The 20,730-nt window shown below is 38.5% G+C and overlaps 1 protein-coding gene across 2 annotated transcripts in view; it reads right to left on the bottom strand.

The window, feature by feature from the left end:
* Window positions 1-6,183: 6,183 nt before the first annotated feature.
* The window catches only part of zfhx3 (zinc finger homeobox 3), a 321,615-nt gene continuing 307,068 nt past the window's right edge, over window positions 6,184-20,730 (bottom strand). For both annotated transcript variants that reach the window (XM_037980053.1, XM_017441678.3), the window contains 3 exons: window positions 19,117-19,240; window positions 13,161-18,692; window positions 6,184-12,823 (listed from right to left, as the gene is read on the bottom strand). In XM_037980053.1, coding sequence (XP_037835981.1) covers window positions 11,106-12,823; window positions 13,161-18,692; window positions 19,117-19,240 — 7,374 coding nt within the window. In that variant the 3' untranslated portion in view covers window positions 6,184-11,105. The remainder of the gene's footprint in view (window positions 12,824-13,160; window positions 18,693-19,116; window positions 19,241-20,730) is intronic.

Raw genomic sequence — 20,730 nt, forward strand, 5'->3', positions numbered from 1 at the left:
CAAGACACCTTCCTCAGCATGAATCCCACATGGGCGAGAAGGATGGAAGGAAGAGGTCATGTGCCACTGAAACTAACCAACATTTCTTTTAGGTTATTTAGCATTAATTTTCTGAGTATAAATATGATGTGAAGGTATTTCAATCTGTTCTGAAATTCAAACCTCAGATCAAATTCAAACAAAAGTGAGCTATTTCTTATTCCCCCATTCATTAGTTTTTATACTCTCTCAGATCATTTTATGTGACATCTTACATTGAAATAGTTTATCCTGTTCTTAAGGCTGCAGAATATTTTTCTTTTGAAACTGATAGGAGAAGAAGACAGTGTGGCTAGGCAAAAAGATAGATGTGAGGGTGGAAAATGGAGAAGAGCTGTAAGTGTACTGAAGACTCTGTAGCTTTCAGACTTGGCAGTGAAATTCTCATTCTTCACGGTCAACTTTGTTAATTCACCAGACTGCCTGTCAGGGGTTAACCTTTGACAGCACCAGTGCAAGCTGCTCATGTGCAAAAGCAGCCTAGCTTAGTGGGTCTTTTATTGGCTTAGTCGCAAATACATCCGGTAGATCCACAATGTTGGTTGTTTATGCAATTAAATTTGCCATTCTAATGCAAATACAGTCTCTGATAGTCCATCCAGTGGATGTCTTTAATCCTACAAAAAAAAAAAAAAAAACATCCTGTGGCATGTCAGTAAATATTTGTGATATGTAGAGTCCAGTCAGAGTAGGAAGAGCCATTCCCCTTTTAAAAGTTTTTTTCCACTGAATTGCTAAAATAATTTGAATTCATTTATTTCAATATTTTCAAATGACAATAACATTTTCTGGAACATTTGGCAAATTTTATAGAAATAAAAAAACACAATTTAGACCAAACTAATACAATTTTGGTATAATCATAGCCGCATAACAAAAAATCAAGAGGTTTCTGAGTTCTTAAGGTTTGTCTTTCTGAGCAATGTTTTCACTAAAAGGTAGTCTCCATCAAGAGCTGCAGTGATAATTGTTTTAGAAGTGTTTAATTTTTTGTTACCTCACTAGGCCTTTTTTTCAATATGCTCAGGCAATCAGCCTCCTTTAGTTTAAAAATGATAGTGTCCGCTCTTTAATGCAATACCTTTTATGGCACTTCCCCAGACATGCTACAGTTTTGACTTTGGCCCATAGAGGCAGTTCCTTTGACCTCATGACTTGGCTTTTGTTTTGTTTATAACTGTTATTTTTCAGTTTATATATAGATAAATGTGTGCTTTTCCAAATCCTGTCTAATGAGTTGGTCTCTCTGCAGGAATGAACAAAGAATTTGGAAACAACTTTTCCAAAGAGGTTTTACTATGAAGGTTTTAATTTCTAAGCCAGTGTGATATTTTTTGTTTTTCATTTTTGTATAAAATGTTTTAATTTTGTCACTATATGATAAAATCTATAGTACTCCACTATGAGCCTGGAAATTGACACAGTGTAAAAAACAGTTTAATTACAGTAGCCTCAGAATGCACTGTAAGAGGTTGACTTGTCTAAACAGATGTCTGACAGCAGGAAGCTGTCAGCTGCATCTCTGTCTGAATTAGTGAGTTGCATTGAGAATAGTAATTAAATATGGGGCCAAGAATTGGCATGGTGGACCTTGTACCTTAAGGCCAAGGGAGAATGGGTTTCGGAGCTCACATTGCCCAGGGCCCATGTTAGACTGAGGCGCTAACTTAATTTCACACTGTGTGACTAGGCCTGGCCTGTTTCAGGGCAGCCTCTGAGTGTGAGTGCCATCTGGTTAAGGCTTGTGAAGAAAATGGCCTTGCTTTTCACATTGATCGGATTAAGGTGTTTTTAATTCATTCGGGATGTGCTCTTGCGTGTTAATTGGCTCAACATGCCCAATGACTCTTGTCTGTTTCTCACCACAACATGGTCTCTTCTTTAAACTCTCTTTAGAGATTAGATGATAGTGAGAGTTTAGGTGTTTTCAGATTTTTGTATGAAAAGTTATCAAGTTCTTGGAAACAATACAATATTAACTGAAAGAAATTTGGCCATGTTCTCTGAGAAACATAGTCTAAATCTTAAAAATGTGTATAAAAACTTTATTTCTGAAAACAAATGATATTTATGTCAGTCTATTAGAACATTTATTTATTTATTTATTTAGTAGTCTTTTCAAACTCAAACAACTTGAATGAGGAGTGGTAAAGTGTGGTTGTGCTTATACATTTTTCATGCACATATGTTTTCAAAAAGCACCTCATTTTAGGACACATTTTTAGCATGCTCATCAGTGGTTCTAATTATATTAGCAGCACATTGCCACCTATTATTACAAGGAAGTTCACAGTTGTTGCTTAACATGTACAAATTAGACTGTGGCACTAACAAGTCTTCCTGCCAGTGTTAATGTAACACATAGGCTGAAAGAATATCAGGTGATGAAGGGATCTAACAAAGTCACTCTACATATTAATTAAAATAACTTAAATCCAGTAGAATTTTACCAACACAGGCACTTTTAACCTTAAGTTTTACTTGTTGACTCAAACAAAAGTTATTGGTCAGTGCCAAGTTTTCAAATTCAGTTGAGCAGGGTAGACCCAGATACATCATTTATTCATGATGACTGTTTTTTTTTTTTTAAACAATTATGGAATATATATGTATAGAATTTGTTTTAAATTTAATTTGGTCTTTGAAGATTATCCACTTGGTTTTTCCACCACCCAGTGGGGGTACCTAACCCTAACTTTGTGGACCACTCATGTGCAGCATATTTTGAAGCTACAGTTTTCATCAGTCCTTTCAACAATAACCTCTTTACAATTCTAAAGGACATCATATCCTCTGCTTTGAAGCAGACCTGTGATTTATCGATGGCTTCACCATGGTGTGCACCATCCAAGTCTGCTTTCCTTTTATTATTCATTGTTTCAAACAGCATTCACTGACCTGAATCCCTGGTTCCCTCCTGCTGCTTTGATGTTGTCTAATAAATAACCTTGGACAAGGAAAATATGGTCATATCCAATTCCATGGTAACTTACCTTTAACAATATAACCAACACTTTAATGCAACATTTTAAATTTAAGAAATGGTAAACTGAGTCCAACTTATTATTTTTCTAAATATGCCAGATAAAGAATGCAAAGGTGTCTGAACAAATTAGTGATACTGACCCTTTTTGAAGCTTTATCAGCACTTCTCACAGACAAAATGATTTCTTTATCAGTTCAATTAATAATGAAAGAAAAATATCTAGAACATTATGCATTAAACAGTCCACTCAGCTTTGAATACCCTGAAGAAAGCAAGAGTTTAGCAGATACATATTTATTTTTAAGTGATTGTAGTTATATAAAGATTTTGATGTTTTTCAAGCAAAAAATCAACTTTCCAAATTTCAATATCCTATTTTAAAATCTGCTCTCAATCTTTCCAAAATGATTGACTCATTCTTTTGTTTCTCAGCTTACCTTTCTTACTGTAATATGATCAGCTGCAGTCAGACTGTTATTTGTAAAAGAGGACCATCACTCAGGTGTCGCCAGAGGTTTTGACAAACTCATCATTTCCCATGTAAAACTAAAATCTTGTCACTGAATTAAAATGCAGTTTTAGTTGCTGCTAGCATGTCTGAAGTTTGTCTATACAATAAATTTCAAGCTTTTATGAATTTATTTTCCCGACACACCATGTAGGTTAATACAAAAAGTGGCCAGGAAATCCTTTGTGAAAATGTTAAATGTTGGGTTAATGTTCAGTCAGACTAAGGGGCAAGTTGGTAAACTCAGGCAAGACATAAAAAAAATTAGAATATACTTTTTTTATACACAAAATCTAGTTTTGTTTTTTAAATTTATTATTTTTTTTAATTTTTGTTAGCAAAGAAATGTCCTACAGTTTATCAGTGATGTTCAAAAATAAACCAAGACTTTGTTTAATAAAGCCCATTGCTTCTTTTTGTCTTACGGCTCTGTCTGTCAGGATCCTAAATTTTGTTGCTTATTTTTGTGTTTTTGTTGCTTAATTGGTGTTTGCAGTCATATTGCTCTTTCTGTGTTCAGTTCGTTTCTCTGTGCCATCAGCCACATTTCCTTCTGTCAGGACTTTTCCATTGTCAGCCAGCCCTGCCCACTCACACCTGTCTCCAGTTCCATTATTCCCCGCTACAGCCACTTTTTCTTCTACCTTAGCCTTTAAATTTGATCAGTCTCACCTTTGTTTTGTTCTCTCGTGCATGTCCTTTTTGCTATCTTGTCTCCATGTGTTTAGTTACCTCCTCCAGGGAGGTTATGTTTTTAGTAGCACCTGTCTGTCTGTGTACAAGATTACTCAAAAAGTTATGAATGGATTTTCATGAAATTTACATCAACATCAAATATGGTACAAGAAATAAGTGATTAAATTTTAGCGATGATTCAGTCAAAGGTCAAACTACACAGCTGGATACCTCAAGGGTCATCACTGTTGATTTCAAGGTGATGGGGGTCAAAGGTCAAGGTTACAAATGATTTTGTGCTCTAACTTTGCAACCATGTGACAGAGGAAAATTTAACTGCACAGTTGGACATCCCTTAGATTAACGTTGATCATGATTAATTTCAAAGTCATGGGATCAAAGGTGAATATCACAGTGCTCTAACTATGCAACAATGTAATGTGAGAATGTCAAACTGCACAGCTGGACACCTTATGGGTCAAAGATGTTGTCTGTTAATGTCAGGGTGAAAGGTCAAGGTCACAGGTAACCCCTTTCTCAAAAACTTCTCTATGCTCTTACATGTGACCCTTTTGTTACCTCGGCCAAGGAAGTTAGGTTTTCGGTTTTGTCTGTTAGTTTGTCTGCCTGACTGTTAGCAAGATCAAAACTAATGAACAAATTTGGATAAAAATTTCAGGAAGTGTTGGGGTTGTCACAAAAAAAACAATGGAGTAAATTTTGGTGGTGATCCAGGTCACGATCTGGATAGCACTATTCTTTAATCACGCTGTGGCCTTGGCAGAGGTTTGCATTCTCTAGGTACTTCTAGTTCAAGATTGCCACCACACCCAACTGAACTTAACCCCTACATCACTAGCGGCCCCTGTACCGAGGGCAGTAGCACTGCCAACAAGATCAGTCCAGTAGGCCTAGGGACTAAGGGCTTAAACTCAAATATGACTAGGACGCTGTCAATTTTACAGATATTGAGCTAAATTTAGGTGTGTTAGTAACTAAAACTGTTTTCCAACTTAGACTTTGAGTGCTAACTAATCACGCAAGATCTATGTTTAAAACAGTAAAAAGCAGTAAATTTCACTGAAGATGGCTGTCATGCTTATCAACCTTAGCCTACATAGAAATGGGTATACCTCAGTAAATATTACAAACATTGAGCTAACATTTGGTCTGATAGTAAGTGTAAGATCACATTAAATCTTGCATTGTCGTATGACATCACACATTTTATTTTCAAGGTTTGACCAAAACAGTTATAGAGCTGTCATTTTTTAACATAAGATGATCTTAGTTTAAAATTCTGCCTTCAAAAGAGAAAAGCAATATGCATTCCCTTGTGTTTTTCCTATTTGTACGTGTACAAACTATTGTCACGTTCTTAATATGTAGTGTTACTTTCTTTGTTTGTGTTGTGTTTGTTTCACTTTGGTACTTCACACTTTTGCGATTCAATATCTGTAGGATGTTTACGTCTCAGGTGTGTGACTGGGCCTTCCTTCTCATATGTACTCTGGGACTATCATACCTACCTGTTAGTGTTCATTTTTTTTCCGTCATTTACTAATGACCTTTAAATTAGTAAAACAATCTGTTGAAATAAATTACACATGTAACAATGTGCCAGTAAAGACATACCCTGCAGCTTGTATTGCTTTGATAGTGCCTTTTCTGTTTCTTAAACGTTTGCACAAGTTCAAGTACAAAGAGCTTGAGTGTGTACACCCATAAGCAACTATTAAAACAGAGATCAGTAAAATGAATCAGCAGTGATTAATTTAAAAACTTGTCTTTTAGGATGGGAGGATATCTAGAATAAGTTGTATGAATCATAGTGAAACCTGATAATACTTTAAGTCTACAAAATGGAAACAGAAGTATTATACATGATTAAATATCTAAAATCTGCAAAACACTAGTCAGATTGCAGCAAATGATCAAAGCTCACAACACTCAAAAATGAGTCCAAACCAGCTAGTTATGCTCATACTTTTTTTAATGTATCACAATGAGCAAGAAACATACTTGATGAAATATTTTCAAAGGAGTATATTCAATTACCATCTACAATCAACTTAACTAGGACAACAAGGTTTTTGTGACAAAAGTTTCTTTAAAAGTCTGACGTTCCATGTGGTTGTATGTATGTTAGTTTCCATGTCATTTGGTACAGTTCGGAAATCTTCATATAATTACAGTAACAAAAAAGAAAAAAAAATCTAACAAGACTACAGTATAGAAAAGACATCAAGAACAACATTTTTGGTTTAACTTGCTCTTTTTTGTACATTGCAAGGCTGTTTTTTTTCTACCCTCAAATGGGCTTCCTGGAGCCACAGAGCCATGCTTATGAGGCTCGAAGGAGGAGTAATTCAAGGAAAGAAAACAAAAAAACCTAAAAGCATAAAAAATATTGTGGCACCAGAAGTCACAAAAGGAACAGAGTGCTCCAAGTAACAGTTCATCTTTGAAGCTGGAGCAAATGGTTGTTTGGTTGTTAGTTTGGTTGGTAATTTTGGTTAAAACGCTTTTTTTTTTAGTGTGGCTGCCTCCCTAAGAATGACAGCTTTGAGAACCCATCCCCTCGCTATGTTATTAATTTCCCTATTCATATTGTGTAACCAACACAGAGAGGGGTGAGTCAACATTTGACTGAAGAGCTTTACTTGTCGAGCAGAGACAAGTACGGAGAAATGAAACGGGTAGCAACACAAAGAGGAAGAAATGAAGCAAGCATCTCTGTCCATCCTGTCCTGAAATTTGGAAAAATGTCTATCAAAGAGCAGAAGCGGATGCAGAGCTGGAAAAAGAAAGGACAGACAGAAAAGGAGAAAAGACGCAGCTGGAGCCACTTAAGTTCAGTTTCATCTAACAACTTCCCTCTGTGTGTCACACATGTCCATTGGTTCCAGAGTCCGTTTCCATTACAGAGCTGTCAGTAATCAAATAAGGAGGTGGTTTTTAAAGCTGTTTTTGAGCCTGCTTTTGGCTCTCATGCCCAGTTTTGGTGTGCCCACAGCCTCCTCCAAAGCTTCCCAGAGTCCTTTTTATTTATTTTCATTCTTTCTTCATCTCAAAGACAAAAAATACAATAAAATAAAATAATAAAAAAAAAGAAAAGTTGATGTCTCATTTAAATATATCTATATCTGTATACAGGTACATGTTTGTTTTCACAGTGGGCAAAAGATGACCTCTACAGCAATATGTTGCCTTTACCTTTCTCTTGTAAATGTCCATTAAAATCAAGTATTCCAATGTAAGTCACAATAAAATATACACTTGTTTGGGGAACAAATTTGTTTCTTTTTGTTTTAACTGCATAAAGCTTTGGCCACATTCATTATCTTCAATTAAAATAAAAATGCTCAGTGCTTCGGTTGTTATCTTTTAGTTAAATTTCATTTACTCATAATCCAGCTTTGTGGTTGTTTTTTGGTGAGTAACAACAAAAAAAGGCAAACAAGAAAAACAAACAAAAAAAAACTGAATTGATGCTGGCTCTTTTAAAACATACACATACACACACAAATCAAAACACAGTCCATACTGGCTTCATCTATTGTGGATACATCAACTCTATTATCCACAAAAGAGCCAAAATGATTACACTTTGGAAATCAGAGAACAAGATCATTGAGACAATGAATATGAAAAGAAAATATCACACCATAAAGTGGCCAGGTTGTATATTTTTCTTTTTCTTTGTTTGTTTTATCTCAATTATTTGCAATTTAAAATAAAGCTAGTGTTAATTTATGATAAAAAAATCATATATTGAAACAAAAACAAAATACAAATACTTAAAAGAAAATAATATGTTTAAACATTATGCAAAACAATAAAATATGAAAACATTGTGTAGCTGAGAACAAAAACTGTACAACTTAAGAATTTTTCAAAACAATAAAGGTACATGTGAACAATTTTCTAAGAAATTGGACTTGAGAAATATCAAGCTCGTAGAGCTACTGATTTTAACAGCATTGGGTGGTATTAACATCAAATCACATTTCTTCTCTGGAAGTAGCACTTTAAACACTTCTGAGATTGTGCCTTGGATTCATTAGGGCAAATGTACTGTCGATATAGTTGTGGCCAAAAGCTGTATTTTTTTCTCACAAATTTAAAGACAAAGTTTTGGTTCACACATCATAAGTGAGAAGGTGGGGGCAGCTATGCACATCCATTTCCATTGCAGCAAAATGAAGTGATGACTTCTTTGGATATGAAAGCATCCGAACTGTTAAAATAAAAAAAACAAAGAAAATCAAGAGACATCTTCAAAAACCTCCTACTTTTTCCAGAAATAATGCTTTGGAATGAAGATGTCCCTTGAAACCTGTAATCTATGTGTGGAAGTGGCACCCTGCACAAACACGTGACAAGTCACTGGTGGACCTCCCAGAAAAGGGGGCAACAACACCTCAGCAAAAAGCCATTGATTCCCTCTGAGACTAGTTGTAGGTTGACTGGCATATATGTCAAAAAACCTATGAGACACGTCAGTACAAGATGTATTATAAACATTTTTTTGGTAACCACTGTTACTTGCTTAACAAGTAAGCAACAACCTTGATTGGTTGGAGGGGTTTTCAGCAATGTTCCATGCCAGCACAAAAAAACACATAAAGGTCACTTTTCTCAGCAACCATGATGCAAAAAATTTACACAACAGTTTACAGTCATTTTAAAAATGAGGAAAAAATAGATTGTGAAAATTAAAAGCAATTAAATGACATAGGATCAATCCTTGCTTAAAAAATCCATAGTGATATTTGGAATGCACTGTTCTTTACAAACGTTATAGATCATTGGCTTTAAACATTGGTCTGTTCAAAAAGAAACTCGGCAAAATGTCCTTTGGAACATATATTCACAGTCTTCAAAGTTCCGTTTTTGCAACAAGAAGGGAAAAAAAAAAAAACTAACAAAACAAACCAAACAAACAATCAAAAAAAAAAAAAAACGAGTTGCAGAGGCAAGAAATTGGTTTATTGTTTGTTTTAGTTAAAGCTTAGCCAAAAAGCAAAATGAGCATGCATCTAGGTATTCTTTTTTTTCCTTTTTTTTTTCAAAAATCTACATTAGCAGCAAAACGTATGTCCTTGAAGTCCAGACCTTATACATTTTCTTAAAAAATGGACATTTAAATGTGACAAAAGTCAAACAAAGATTAATAACCTCTATCTTACAAACTGCAATGGCTCTGTAACGGTGCTACTCCACAATGCAAGGACGAGGGCCCTTTTTTGGTTTTTGGTATCTACGTAATAAAGCTACCTGTTTGCTTGCAAAGAAGCAAAGATGGCAACTCTGATACGTACTCCTTTATCTTTTAAAACTTTGTGTTTTTTCCTCAAAAACAGCAACAAATTCTCAAGTATAAAGAAGCCTCTTTTCTCATCTTTATGCACCAATGGTGAAAGTGTTTAGTCTTTGGATTTTCTTTTTGTCTTAAAGCGTGAGAATTATTAGTAGTATTCTTTTTTCATTTTCATTTATGACAACAAAACATGTCAAAATAAAAATAAAGACTGTAGCCACTCTACATGAAGAACAAAAGACCTGCTTTGTAGTATACACATCTACAAACACAGGAGAGAAGAGAAAATAAGTGCTGACAGAGGAACAAGAAGAGTGACAAAATGAAGTCAGACAGTGATAAGTGCACAAAAGTAACAAGAATTAAATAAAAAATAAAACTCTCAGTAATTCACCCAGGATAATTTTGTTTTGGTTTTACCAACCAAATCCAAAAATTTAAATAATTTTGAAAGAGGATCCTGCCTTGTAAAGAGGGGCATTTGAGTGAATGTTTCTCATAACATTGAGAATAAGACAGAAATGATGTTTAGATAAATTACCTGTCCATATTCTAGACTATTGGAATGACCAAGTCAACATCAAATGAAGCGTCATAAAATTGAACAATACAAAAGTTAAATGTACACAAAGTTTTTTTTTCCAACCTACCATATGTTTAAAATCATTTCCAATGCAACAATCTACATAACACCAAAAATGTTCATAATAATTATAAATACAGAAGGTTAATTTTTTTTCCATATGAAAATTATTTTTCTTTTTTAATCTCCCATTGTTGTGTATGCAATGATATTTTTGTTTTGGAATACAATAGAACTGATTTCCCTCTTTTAAAACAATTTCTAATATTAAGATTGGCAAATCATTTACCTTTTCAAATGCCCAGTAGCAATGCCTTGTTAAAATTTTAACTTTCTGTTGTTAAAATCAAATTCAAAACAAAAGAAAATGCTAATTATTTGTTGAGAACAAAAGGTGTAAAACATGGATTTCTGTAACAGAAAAACATATTTGAGCTGTTGACCTGAGAATAAAATAGACATTATTCTTTTACTTTTGCAAGCCATTTGTATTTGAACGCTTAAATAGCAAGAAAACTGATAGACTATTCTCCCACATACTGGCTTTTGTGACTGTGCTCTTAAGTAGAAATTATTAGCTTGTTAACTTGCATTTCTTGAAAAAAGGTTTTTGGGGACACTTGTCAACTTTGAGGCAGTCCATTGCCATACAGTACAGCTTTCCTCCACCATCACCAAAGGCATAACTGCATCTTTTTGTCTTCACATAGTAGTATGCATGTATTTTATTTGCGTTAAACAAAAACAAAATGAAAACAAAGAAAAGAAAACCAGCATGTTGATATGGGAAAACAATCCACTAACATTTAAATTTTTGGTTACAAGCTTTGGAATTGCAGTTAGTTTTTACACATCTTTTTCTGAAATTGGTTTGTATACTTTTCATGTATTTTTTTAACATTGCTGCTTTTTATGTTTTTTTTATTATTTGTATTTTTTTTGTCATTTTCTTAGATTTTTTTTTAAATATTGTCCATCACTGAAAGCTCTCTTACAATCTGTTGGAGTCTGTTCCTACACTAGCCAGGTTACTACAACTATTACTGTCCTTGACAAAGCTGGGCTGCTGCGGCTCCTCTGCCGTCCTGCCCTGCCTGTCTGCTGACTTCTGACTGCTGTCAGAGTCAGACTCATCAGTAAAGACGTCTGTTGGTATCGAGGTCTGAACTCCTGAGGTGCTCAATGAACTTGAGGTAACCGTTGAAGGTGAGGACACTGGAGGAAAAGAAGAGGAGGAGGGACTAGCATTGGGCTTCCCAGCTAAAGCTCTGGAGAAAGGGGCTTGGGGCCAGGATTTGCTGGCAGCTGTGGTGTTGAGTGGGGCCTTAGAAGAGGAGGAGCACATGGATGAGGAGACAGCAGAGGATGGCATGGTGGCTGATGTTGTTGCCTGGGGAGGGGGGCTGCTGATGGGATGAGTGGCAGACTGCGAGGTAGATGCGGTGTTAGGACTGGGGAAGCAGGCTGAAGAGTGAGGTAATAAACTAGTAGCGTGCTCTTTGGCATTTCTGACTGATCGTTTGATTGTTCTGTGTTTGTGCAATGCCGACTGCAGGTGTTGACTGAGTGCTTTCTCCCCATCCAACGTAGTGTCACAAGCCAGGCAGTCATAAAGACTTCCAGCCCCTACACCTACGCCACTGGGGACACGCAGCAACATCTCATGCAGGTTTGCCACAGATTGACCAAAAAAACAGTTAGATTTAAGGTGGGTGATAGCCGCTTCTTCCTTGGTAAAAACAGCTTGACACTTGCGACATGCCAGTTTACTCTGCACTTTTGGTACAATGTACTGGTCAAGAGGGTGATCCACAGCTTTGCCATCCATCTCATTCTGCTCACATGGTACTTTATTATGGGAGGAGGTGGAGGAAGTGGGGGTTTCATTGTGGGGGGTGCCCTTTTGCTCCTCTGTTTTAACTGAATCTTTGGCAGAATCTTTGCGATCCCCCATCGTTTGAGAGGGCACTGGAGTTTGGCTTGCCTTGGGTTGCTGGATCTGCTGAAGCTGCCGCTGCTGCTGCTGTAGTGCTTCCTGCAAACTCTGCTGATATTGCTGGTAATGCTGCAATAGGGACCCAGGGGACAGGCCCATCAGTGCTTGTGACAAAGCTGGGTTGTAAGGAAAGAGACTTTCCATGCCATACATTGGTTGTAGGTACCCCCCTTGAAGAGCCCCAGGGATCTGTGGAGTGTAATAAGGGGAAAAGCCAGGCATGAAATAAGGTAGGAACTGGTTTGTAAGAAGAGCTGTGGGATCTGATGCCAAAGCAGCCTGCAGAGCTTGAAGCTGAGCAGGGTCTACCACATACTCCATCCCAGGTGTGGGCATAGAAGTGGCAGGGACAGCTGTGTCAGGTTTCTCCTTCTTGGCGCTGGCAGCAGAAGTGGAAGGAGCAGGGGTGCTTCCAGTTGAAGATGGGGTTGAGGGCTTCTCTGTCTTTTCCTTTACCTTGTCTTTTTCTCTTGACCTCTCAGCATCACGTTCTTTGGGGTGTTCAGGTCGCAAGCCAGACTGGGTAGATGAGGAGGTGGATGTTGGAGTGGGGCTTGAGTGGGAAGTAGATGTGTTGGTCTGGACAGAGCTGGATGTGGCAAGAGACGATGAGGAGGGAGTCTTGTTAGGCAATCCAGAAGTGGGAAGGCTTGGTGAGGGAACACTGGCACCAGACATGTTCAGGATGTTTGAAGGTTTTGGAGGAGTTAAAGCTGAAAAGTTTTGAAATAAGGACAGATTAATGAAACATATAGCTATAATTTGATCAATGGACAATTCTTTTTTCAAACATTAGGTAGCAATAAAAGGGTATCTTACTACAGAATTTACACATGAGAATCACTACTTGCATTGTATTAAGCTTGTGACACATTGATAGCATAAGAAAGCTTAAGAGGACTGTGTTTTAGTGTTCTAAAGTTTAGTATTTTACAAAATGTGATGACAGTATTTTATGTAAAAACAAAAAATTAAGAAAATGATGTGCTGAAAAAAATGTACATATGTGCACTTTAAATTTCAGCAAATGAATGACAAATAATGACGTACCTGAATTAGATGAGTTAAAGCTGGAAAGAGAGGGGCTGCCAACACCTGGCAAAAGAACAGGCGGGATGCCTTGCAAGTTTGGATAGGCTGACTGGAGATTGAGAGCCTGCATTGCTGGGTTATCAAACATTCCCTGCTGCTGCATGGCTTGCTGCTGTGCCAGACCTAAAACTTCATTGGCTTTCTTAATGCGGTCCATTTCTTGCTGAGCCATGAGTTGGCGAACAGTTGCTGGGTCAAAATATTCCTTTTCTTTATCAATCTGGCTACCAATGGTATCCTTCACCTTGGAGATGTGCTGCTGGGAGAATATATGATCACGAACAGAAAGGCGAGCACTGTACTTGACACCACACAACGTGCATTCAGTCTTCGGCCCTTCGTAAGATGTCTGATTTATTCCAAAGTGCTTAGCCATGTTGAGTTTTGCCTTTTTCTCCTTGGCTCGAGCATTTTGAAACCACACCTGAACTACTCTCTTTGGAAGTCCAATGTCATTGCCAAGCACCTCACATTCCAGCATTGTGGGTGTCCTGTAGTCATTAAAGCAAGATTTTAACACTTTCAGCTGGAGGTTAGTCATCTGAGTTCGAAAGCGCTTTTGGCCAGGCCTGTCTCCACTGTCAATGCTCCTGGTACCTGAGGCTCCAGGACTTGGTGAGCAAGGGTCAGCCAGGCTGGACGTCTCACTGTGGTCAATCATATTTTCATTTTCAAAGTCCTTAGCATAAAAGCTTGTTGCAGGGCTTACCAACCCAGAGGACATCTGGTCATCATTTTCAAGAATAGTGGCTGTGCCTCCAGACTTGGAGAGGTAATCACCACTATTTTGGAGGTGTTTTGCATCAGCACTGTCATTATCAACATTGGCCTCATCACCTGTAGTTGTGTCTGTGATAGCTGTATTCACAGAAGAGCAGTCATCGTTATCCAGTTTGCTCTGATCAAAGCTCAGGTTTACAGAAGACATTGTTGTGCTCTCAAAGTCTTCCATCCCTTCAACTTTGATGGATGAAGGACTCAGTAGACCTCTGGGAGACAGATCCATGCCTTTGTTCACTGGTGACATGGAGGAGCTTTGTCCATCAATGTTTGAAGTGGGAGCTATTTGTGGATAGCCTGATGTGTCTAAAGCATCCAGTTTAATTTGCATGCTCTCCTGCTCAGGTAACATGCCAGTGAGAGTTAAATTGTATCCAGCACGTTTGGCTTCATGCCAGTGACGAGACCTAATATGTGCCTCAAGAGCAGTTTTTGCTTTAAAAAGAGCTCGACAAAATGGGCACCTACGATGAGCTTGGGCTGGCCCTACAGCTCTGAACTGACCTTTTCTCTCTCTAGCTCTTGTATTCTGAAACCACACTTGAACTACTCTCTTTTTCAAACCCACCTCATGAGCAATGTGGTCAAGCATTTTACGAGTAGGATTTGAATCTAAAAGATACTTTTGATAAAGAATCTCTAGTTGTTCAGGTGTAATGGTGGTTCTGAGCCGCTTGTCCCTCTGTGGCTCCTCTCCACTATTAGCACTGTCATTTTCTCCTGGGCTAGTACTAGCTTTTTCCTCTAGCTTTCTTTTTAGGGAGTTCATGGTGGAGGTCGGGGTGGACGGAGAGGTGGCAGAGGTGCTGGGAATCTGAGGCATTACCCCAGAGAGAAGCTGGCTTGCCAAAAGAGGATTGCTTGGATCAAACAGCATAAAAGGCATATCAATTGGACGGTCAAGAAATTGAGGATGGATGAACTGATTTTGCACAGAGAGGAAGTGTAACTGCTGGTGTTCCTGCCAGTGTTCAAATGAGGGAAAGCCAATCTTGCACTGCTCACACTGGTATGGGATCATCTGCTGTTGCAGTTGTTGTGTGGCAGAGGACAAGTGTGGATTGATGCCCATGTGGGAGCTTTGTGATGAGGCCTGGCTTGTCTGACAAGCTGATGGGCCACACAATTGCTGTTGTTGAGAGAAGGAAGGAGACGAATGCTTGACAGACTTAGAGATATTTTGGATCTTTTCTTCTCTCTGAGATCTTTGGTGTTGTGGCTCAGATGGTGGTTGGTGCACAGTCTCTTGCTTAATAGAAGCTTGGTTTTCTCGTGGATCAGGAGAAATATCTGGTAACTGCTTAGGTTTCTCGTCATAGAGATTTGAGGTGGTTGCTGGGGATGCTTCCTCTTTCTCAGTCGATGGGACATGTGCAAATGCTGAAGCTGAAGGAGGAAGAGGGCAAAGACTTGAAGAAGAAGGCATTGGTGTGTGACAGGAGGAACCAGAGGGGGTATAACTATCATGAAAAAGATCGAATGAATCCTCATTTTGGCTGTCATACTGCCCATCCTCATCTTCATCCTTGTAACACAGCTTCTTTTGATGTTTTATCAGATCAAATATCCGCTGGAAAACCAAACTGCATTTTTTGCACTGGTAGTTCAGATTTGATGTCCGGATATATCTGTCATTTGACAGTTCTCGTCTTTCACCATCTTTTCCTCCATCTCCTTGATTTTCATAATTCTTCCTTGCCTTTTGTCGAGCATTCTGGAACCAGACAACAATAACACGAGTAGGGAGGCTCAAAAGGTTGGAAAGTTGTTCAAATTCATCATCTTTAGGATAAGCATTTGCATCAAAGAAGTCCTGTAGGACTCTTAGTTGGTAGTCTGTAAACCTTGTTCTGGATGATCTCTTACTTCCATAAAATTCCTGTTTCATAGGTTCAGGGGAAGGAGGTTTGGAATCAACTTTTGTATCCTCTAGAGTTGTTGTTGGAGGATTATTAAAATTGTAAGGTGAGTCCTTATTGCGCTGGCGTTCTTTAAAGAGTGTGTTTCTAAACCAGTGCTTTATCACTTTTTGTGGCAGCCCAGACTTGTCTGCCATTTCTTTTATCTGTTCCTCGTTTGGTGAATTGTTGATATCAAAGTACTGTCGCAGGACCCTAAGCTGGTCATCGGTGATGCGTGTCCGTGGCCTCTTGTTCTGCTGCTGCTGTAACATAGCTGGTGTAAGCTGTTGTTGATAGAGCTGAGCCAGGTCTGATGCCAGGCTTGGCTCAACAGATGGTAACTGGGGAGGCAACTGAGTTGGCAAGGACTGCAGAGACATTGGCTGCATCATAAGAGGTGAGAAGAGGGGCAAATCCATTGGCATGGGTATTTGTGTCATTTGAACTGGTGGCTGAGGAGGAGGTACAGTTGGAGGTGTTAGCGAGGCAGCAGAGACTGGAATATTTGGTGTGGCAGCTCTTTGGGGTGGTGGAGGGGGAGGAGGTGGTGGAGGTGGGGGTGGAGGAGCAGGAGCAGTCTCTGGTGTTGGAGGTCTAAGTGGATAGAGCTTGTCGTAATTTTCTCTGTATTCCTTGGCAAATCTCTCAAGGGATCGAAATGGAAAAAAGGCCTGGTGGATGTGCTCTTGGTGACTCTTTAGAATCAGTATGTTTGAAAACAGCTTGCCACAGGCTTCACATTCTAGTTTCTCCAATCCCTCAATGGGGTCCACTACTCTTATTATTCCTCCTGGACCACTTGATCCAGTAGCTCCTCCTGTCCTTTTCTGAACTTTCTGTTTATTTTCATTGTACTGAATAACTAGTTCAAATCCAAAATTTTCCAGCAAGGCTTTAGTTGCATTTCCTCTAGCATCTGAAGCAATCCTGGGTGGAAGCAAGCCAGGGTCTTGGTTAATATTTATTGAAATTTGTTGGATGTCCTTCTTTTCTTTTGGTTTGGTCTCTGTAGAATCTTTGTTTACATAGTCCTCATTTTTTTCAGAGACATCCTTCTCTTTTTGAGTTTCTTTTTCCTTGTCATTCTGAGAGGAAGACAGTTTCTGCTTTTTCTCAGCTTGCTGGAGAAGAGATGCAGTCTGTTGCAGCAGTGCCATTTGGCCTTGAACTTGTGAGTGAGACTGTTGTTGCTTCTGCTGCTGTTGCTGCTGCTGCTGCTGTTGGTGCTGCTGCTGAAGGTGATGGTGCATCAATTGCTGTTGCAAGCAACTTTGCTGGGCCTGCTGGGCTGAGTTTTTCAGATCTTCTGACAGGGACGAGGTTGATCCAGCTAGGCCAAGTACAGAATTGCTGATGTTGATCTCTGGGTTCAGTTGAAATTCTGCTCCAGGGATGTAGAAAGGGAACAGCAACTGCTGCTGTTGTAGGGGTAGAAGTGCATCTGTTGTCATTGGGAAGTGCTGCAGAAGTGCAGGATTGAAAAGCTGTGATTGTAAAAGAGCAGCTTGCTGCTGAAGCTCTTGCTGAAGCTGGGCTTGAGCTTGAGCTTGAGCCTGAGCCAATTGCTGTTGTTGCTGAAGCTGTTGTTGCTGTCCCCTGGCAGAAAGCATCTCTGTAAATTTTGACTTTTTTGTTTCGTGATTCTCAGATGGTGAGGAATGACAGCTTACTGAAGAATTTCCCAAGCTTTCAATGCTGTGGGTCTGGTTTGTATGGTTTCCTCCATGAATACTCTGAGGTGCCTGAGACCCAGAAGAACTGTGGTTAGTTGAGCTAGAAGTTGAGTTACCGGCTGGGCTTGGACTAGATGCTGAAGTGCCCATACTGGATGCTCCACTAATTAAACCATGAGCACTTGCAGTGCTAGTGATCCCCCCTGCTGCTTCAAGTTTGGCTGCTCTAGCTTTTGTCTGATGGAGAACAGAGCGCATGTGGATTTCCAGAGTAGAACTTTGACTATATGCCACATTACAAGTACTGCACTTGAAGGGCTTGTTATCAGGGCTGCTGGTAAGCTCAGGTTGACCAGTAGTGGACTCCTGAAGAGCTCTCTTTACTTTGTGCAAGTGGGAAACAGAGTTATAGTGAACCAAAAGAATGTTCTTTTGTGTGAAAGACTCTTTGCACACAGTACACTTAAAAGGACGAGATGGATCCAAGAACTTTTCCATCGTAAAGTTGGGGCCCTTTCGGAATGGCAATGCACGTTTTGGTTCAGATCCAGAATCTTCTTGCAGTGAACCAGAGTCACTGCCTGTTGGACTTTGTTTTTCCTCTTGATCACTGTCATCTCCCTCTTTGTCATCTTCTCCAAGACCTCCAGGCTCCTCACCAAGAGTTAGATCTCCCATTGCCATAATGTCACCATTCATCAATAATCCCCCATAAAGTTGCTGAATATCTGCTTCACTCAACTCCAGGTGGCTGGTTTCCAGATGCTTTTTCAAAGCTTGTAGTGTTCTGAAGCTCCTCTGGCAAAGGCAGCACATGGTAGCTGCCCTGATTACATGATACTGTGAATGAAGCTGTAATTTTTCCACAGTTTTAAAGGCCAGGCTGCACTGGTTGCATCGATACTTGTAGACATGACGATCTGAAACAGGCAACTGTGGCCTTTTGTTGTGAACTTCATTGAAGTGCATTTGCAGGGAGTTGGAGGATTTGAACACTTGATTACAGCCTTTCTTCCAGCACAGAAATCCAGTAGCATCCTCCCTTTCTGACTGCTGATCTTCCAATGGTGATTTACGAGCTTCAGCTATGTCTGTGGGAAGGGATACCCCTTTTTCTGGATCAGCTTCTGATGCATCTGTGAATAAATCAGTAGAAAGAGTTATTTATCTAGATCCCAACATTTGCTCAGTTAATTTGTCTTGATGTCAATGATAGAGAATAATTAATACTGTGTGTAACTACTGTTATGAAAGTGGGCAAAAAATGACCAGACAGTAGTTAATCAGAATGACTGTAAAAACCAGTAATTGGTATGACTTGTTGTGAGAGCCAAAGTATTTAAAAAAAAAGTTTCTTGAATACACCATATGGAAAAAAAGGCTACAATGCCTCAACCGTTACTATGCATACCAATCTAAACTAATAACTCTTACATAATAATCTGTGTAAACAGTTATAAAGAGCTTATTTTATTGATATAGTGTACTCAAAATAGACCACAAAGGTAATACTACTGCAAGTATGAATAAAAGTAAGATTTCTAATGCTCCAATACTCACCAGCTTGCTTTTTTGTATCTTCGGAGTTTGAGTTGGCTGGAGCATGAGGCGTACTCTGGGAATCTCTGTCTGGACTGGGCACAGGTATGAACATGCTTGCTGGTAATACCTCAGTAGCTGTCACCTTTAAACACAAACAAATGAATTCAAGTGTGAACAATTATGCTTAATAAAACATCAAATGAAAACATCTGACAGAAAGGGCAAATTTTGTAAAGAAACCTAAGTTTTGAAAAGTTTAGGTTCGCTCCCAAATGATCCTAGAGATCATTTGGATCTGAATAGTATGAACTTTAACATGTTAAGTGAACCTGTATAATCTGAGATGTAGCTCTTGTTGTTTTTTATTATCTTTTTTTATTTATTGTTTTGTTTTGTTTCTCCCAGTTTCTCTGAGAATTGCACAGTCTGACCTTTGGGTGAATTTGCTAGGACATATGCCCCTTTTTCTTCAACTGCAAGTTTTCCTTGTGAATAATCTTTTTCACTGTAGAACAATGAATTCTGAATCCTTTGAAATAGTCATAGAATCCTTCTCAGATAAATAGGCACCAGCTGTTGCTTCTCCAAGATCACTGCTGATGTCCTTCCTCCTGGTATTGTGTTAAAATACCAGGAGGTAAAACACACCTCCAGAGCAGTAAACTGCCAAATCTTTGTTTTGATAGAGGTGGTCACACTGATGATGATTTGTTAATTAAGTGCATTTCATCAGCAGCACCTGGCGGCTACCTTCTGTCTTAAATCCTATGAAAACAACAAGGGTGTAACTATCTTTTTTACACACTTTTTACATATCTTGGCTTAGTTTTTGTTTAATTGATGATGCCATGATTAAATTTGTTGTGTTTCTGTACGCTTGAGGCCAGATTTTTAAAAGAATTCAAACATTTTTATTATGTCCTGATACAGGAAACCCTAGAATTGCAGGAGGGTGCCCTTTCTTTTTCCCATGACTGAAATAAGAATAGGTATTTAATAACATCAGATCCAACATGTTCTGTGATATTTGTTTTGTTATTTTAATTAAAGATATCAAGCCAATTCTTTATTTTTGTATATCCTATAGCTCACATTCAAGCACAGAAACTGAAATAAATAGGCAAACAATAAAAAGATTTACATTACAAAGTGGATTGCTTTTAGACTACTGCTTCATTAGGTAATTACAGAAAAGACTGGAATATCCCAAGGTCACTTTGAATTCAGACTGCCTAATTGGCAAATATAGTTCAAACGAATGTCATCCAGCCAGACTTTGAATTAATGAAGCACAATTATTTTTATTAACCCTATCTTATACAGACAGAAAATAAAACATAGAATGAAGGAAGGTAAACTTGAGTTTTATTACTATATATATATATGATATAGGATAAAGGATATATATATATATATATATATATATATATATATATATATATATATATATATATATATATATATATATATATATATATATAAAAGACTCGGAAGCTACTAACCATGCATGGAGGGTTCCACCCCAAATCCAGCATCCTGAGACTGTACACAAGCCATAAGGACGGCGGCAGAGGACTAGTGAGTGTGAGAGCCACTGTCCAGGATGAAACATCCAAGATCCATAAATACATC

Source organism: Kryptolebias marmoratus, linkage group LG15 (genome assembly GCF_001649575.2).
Source record: "Kryptolebias marmoratus isolate JLee-2015 linkage group LG15, ASM164957v2, whole genome shotgun sequence".
Lineage (NCBI taxonomy): Eukaryota > Metazoa > Chordata > Actinopteri > Cyprinodontiformes > Rivulidae > Kryptolebias > Kryptolebias marmoratus.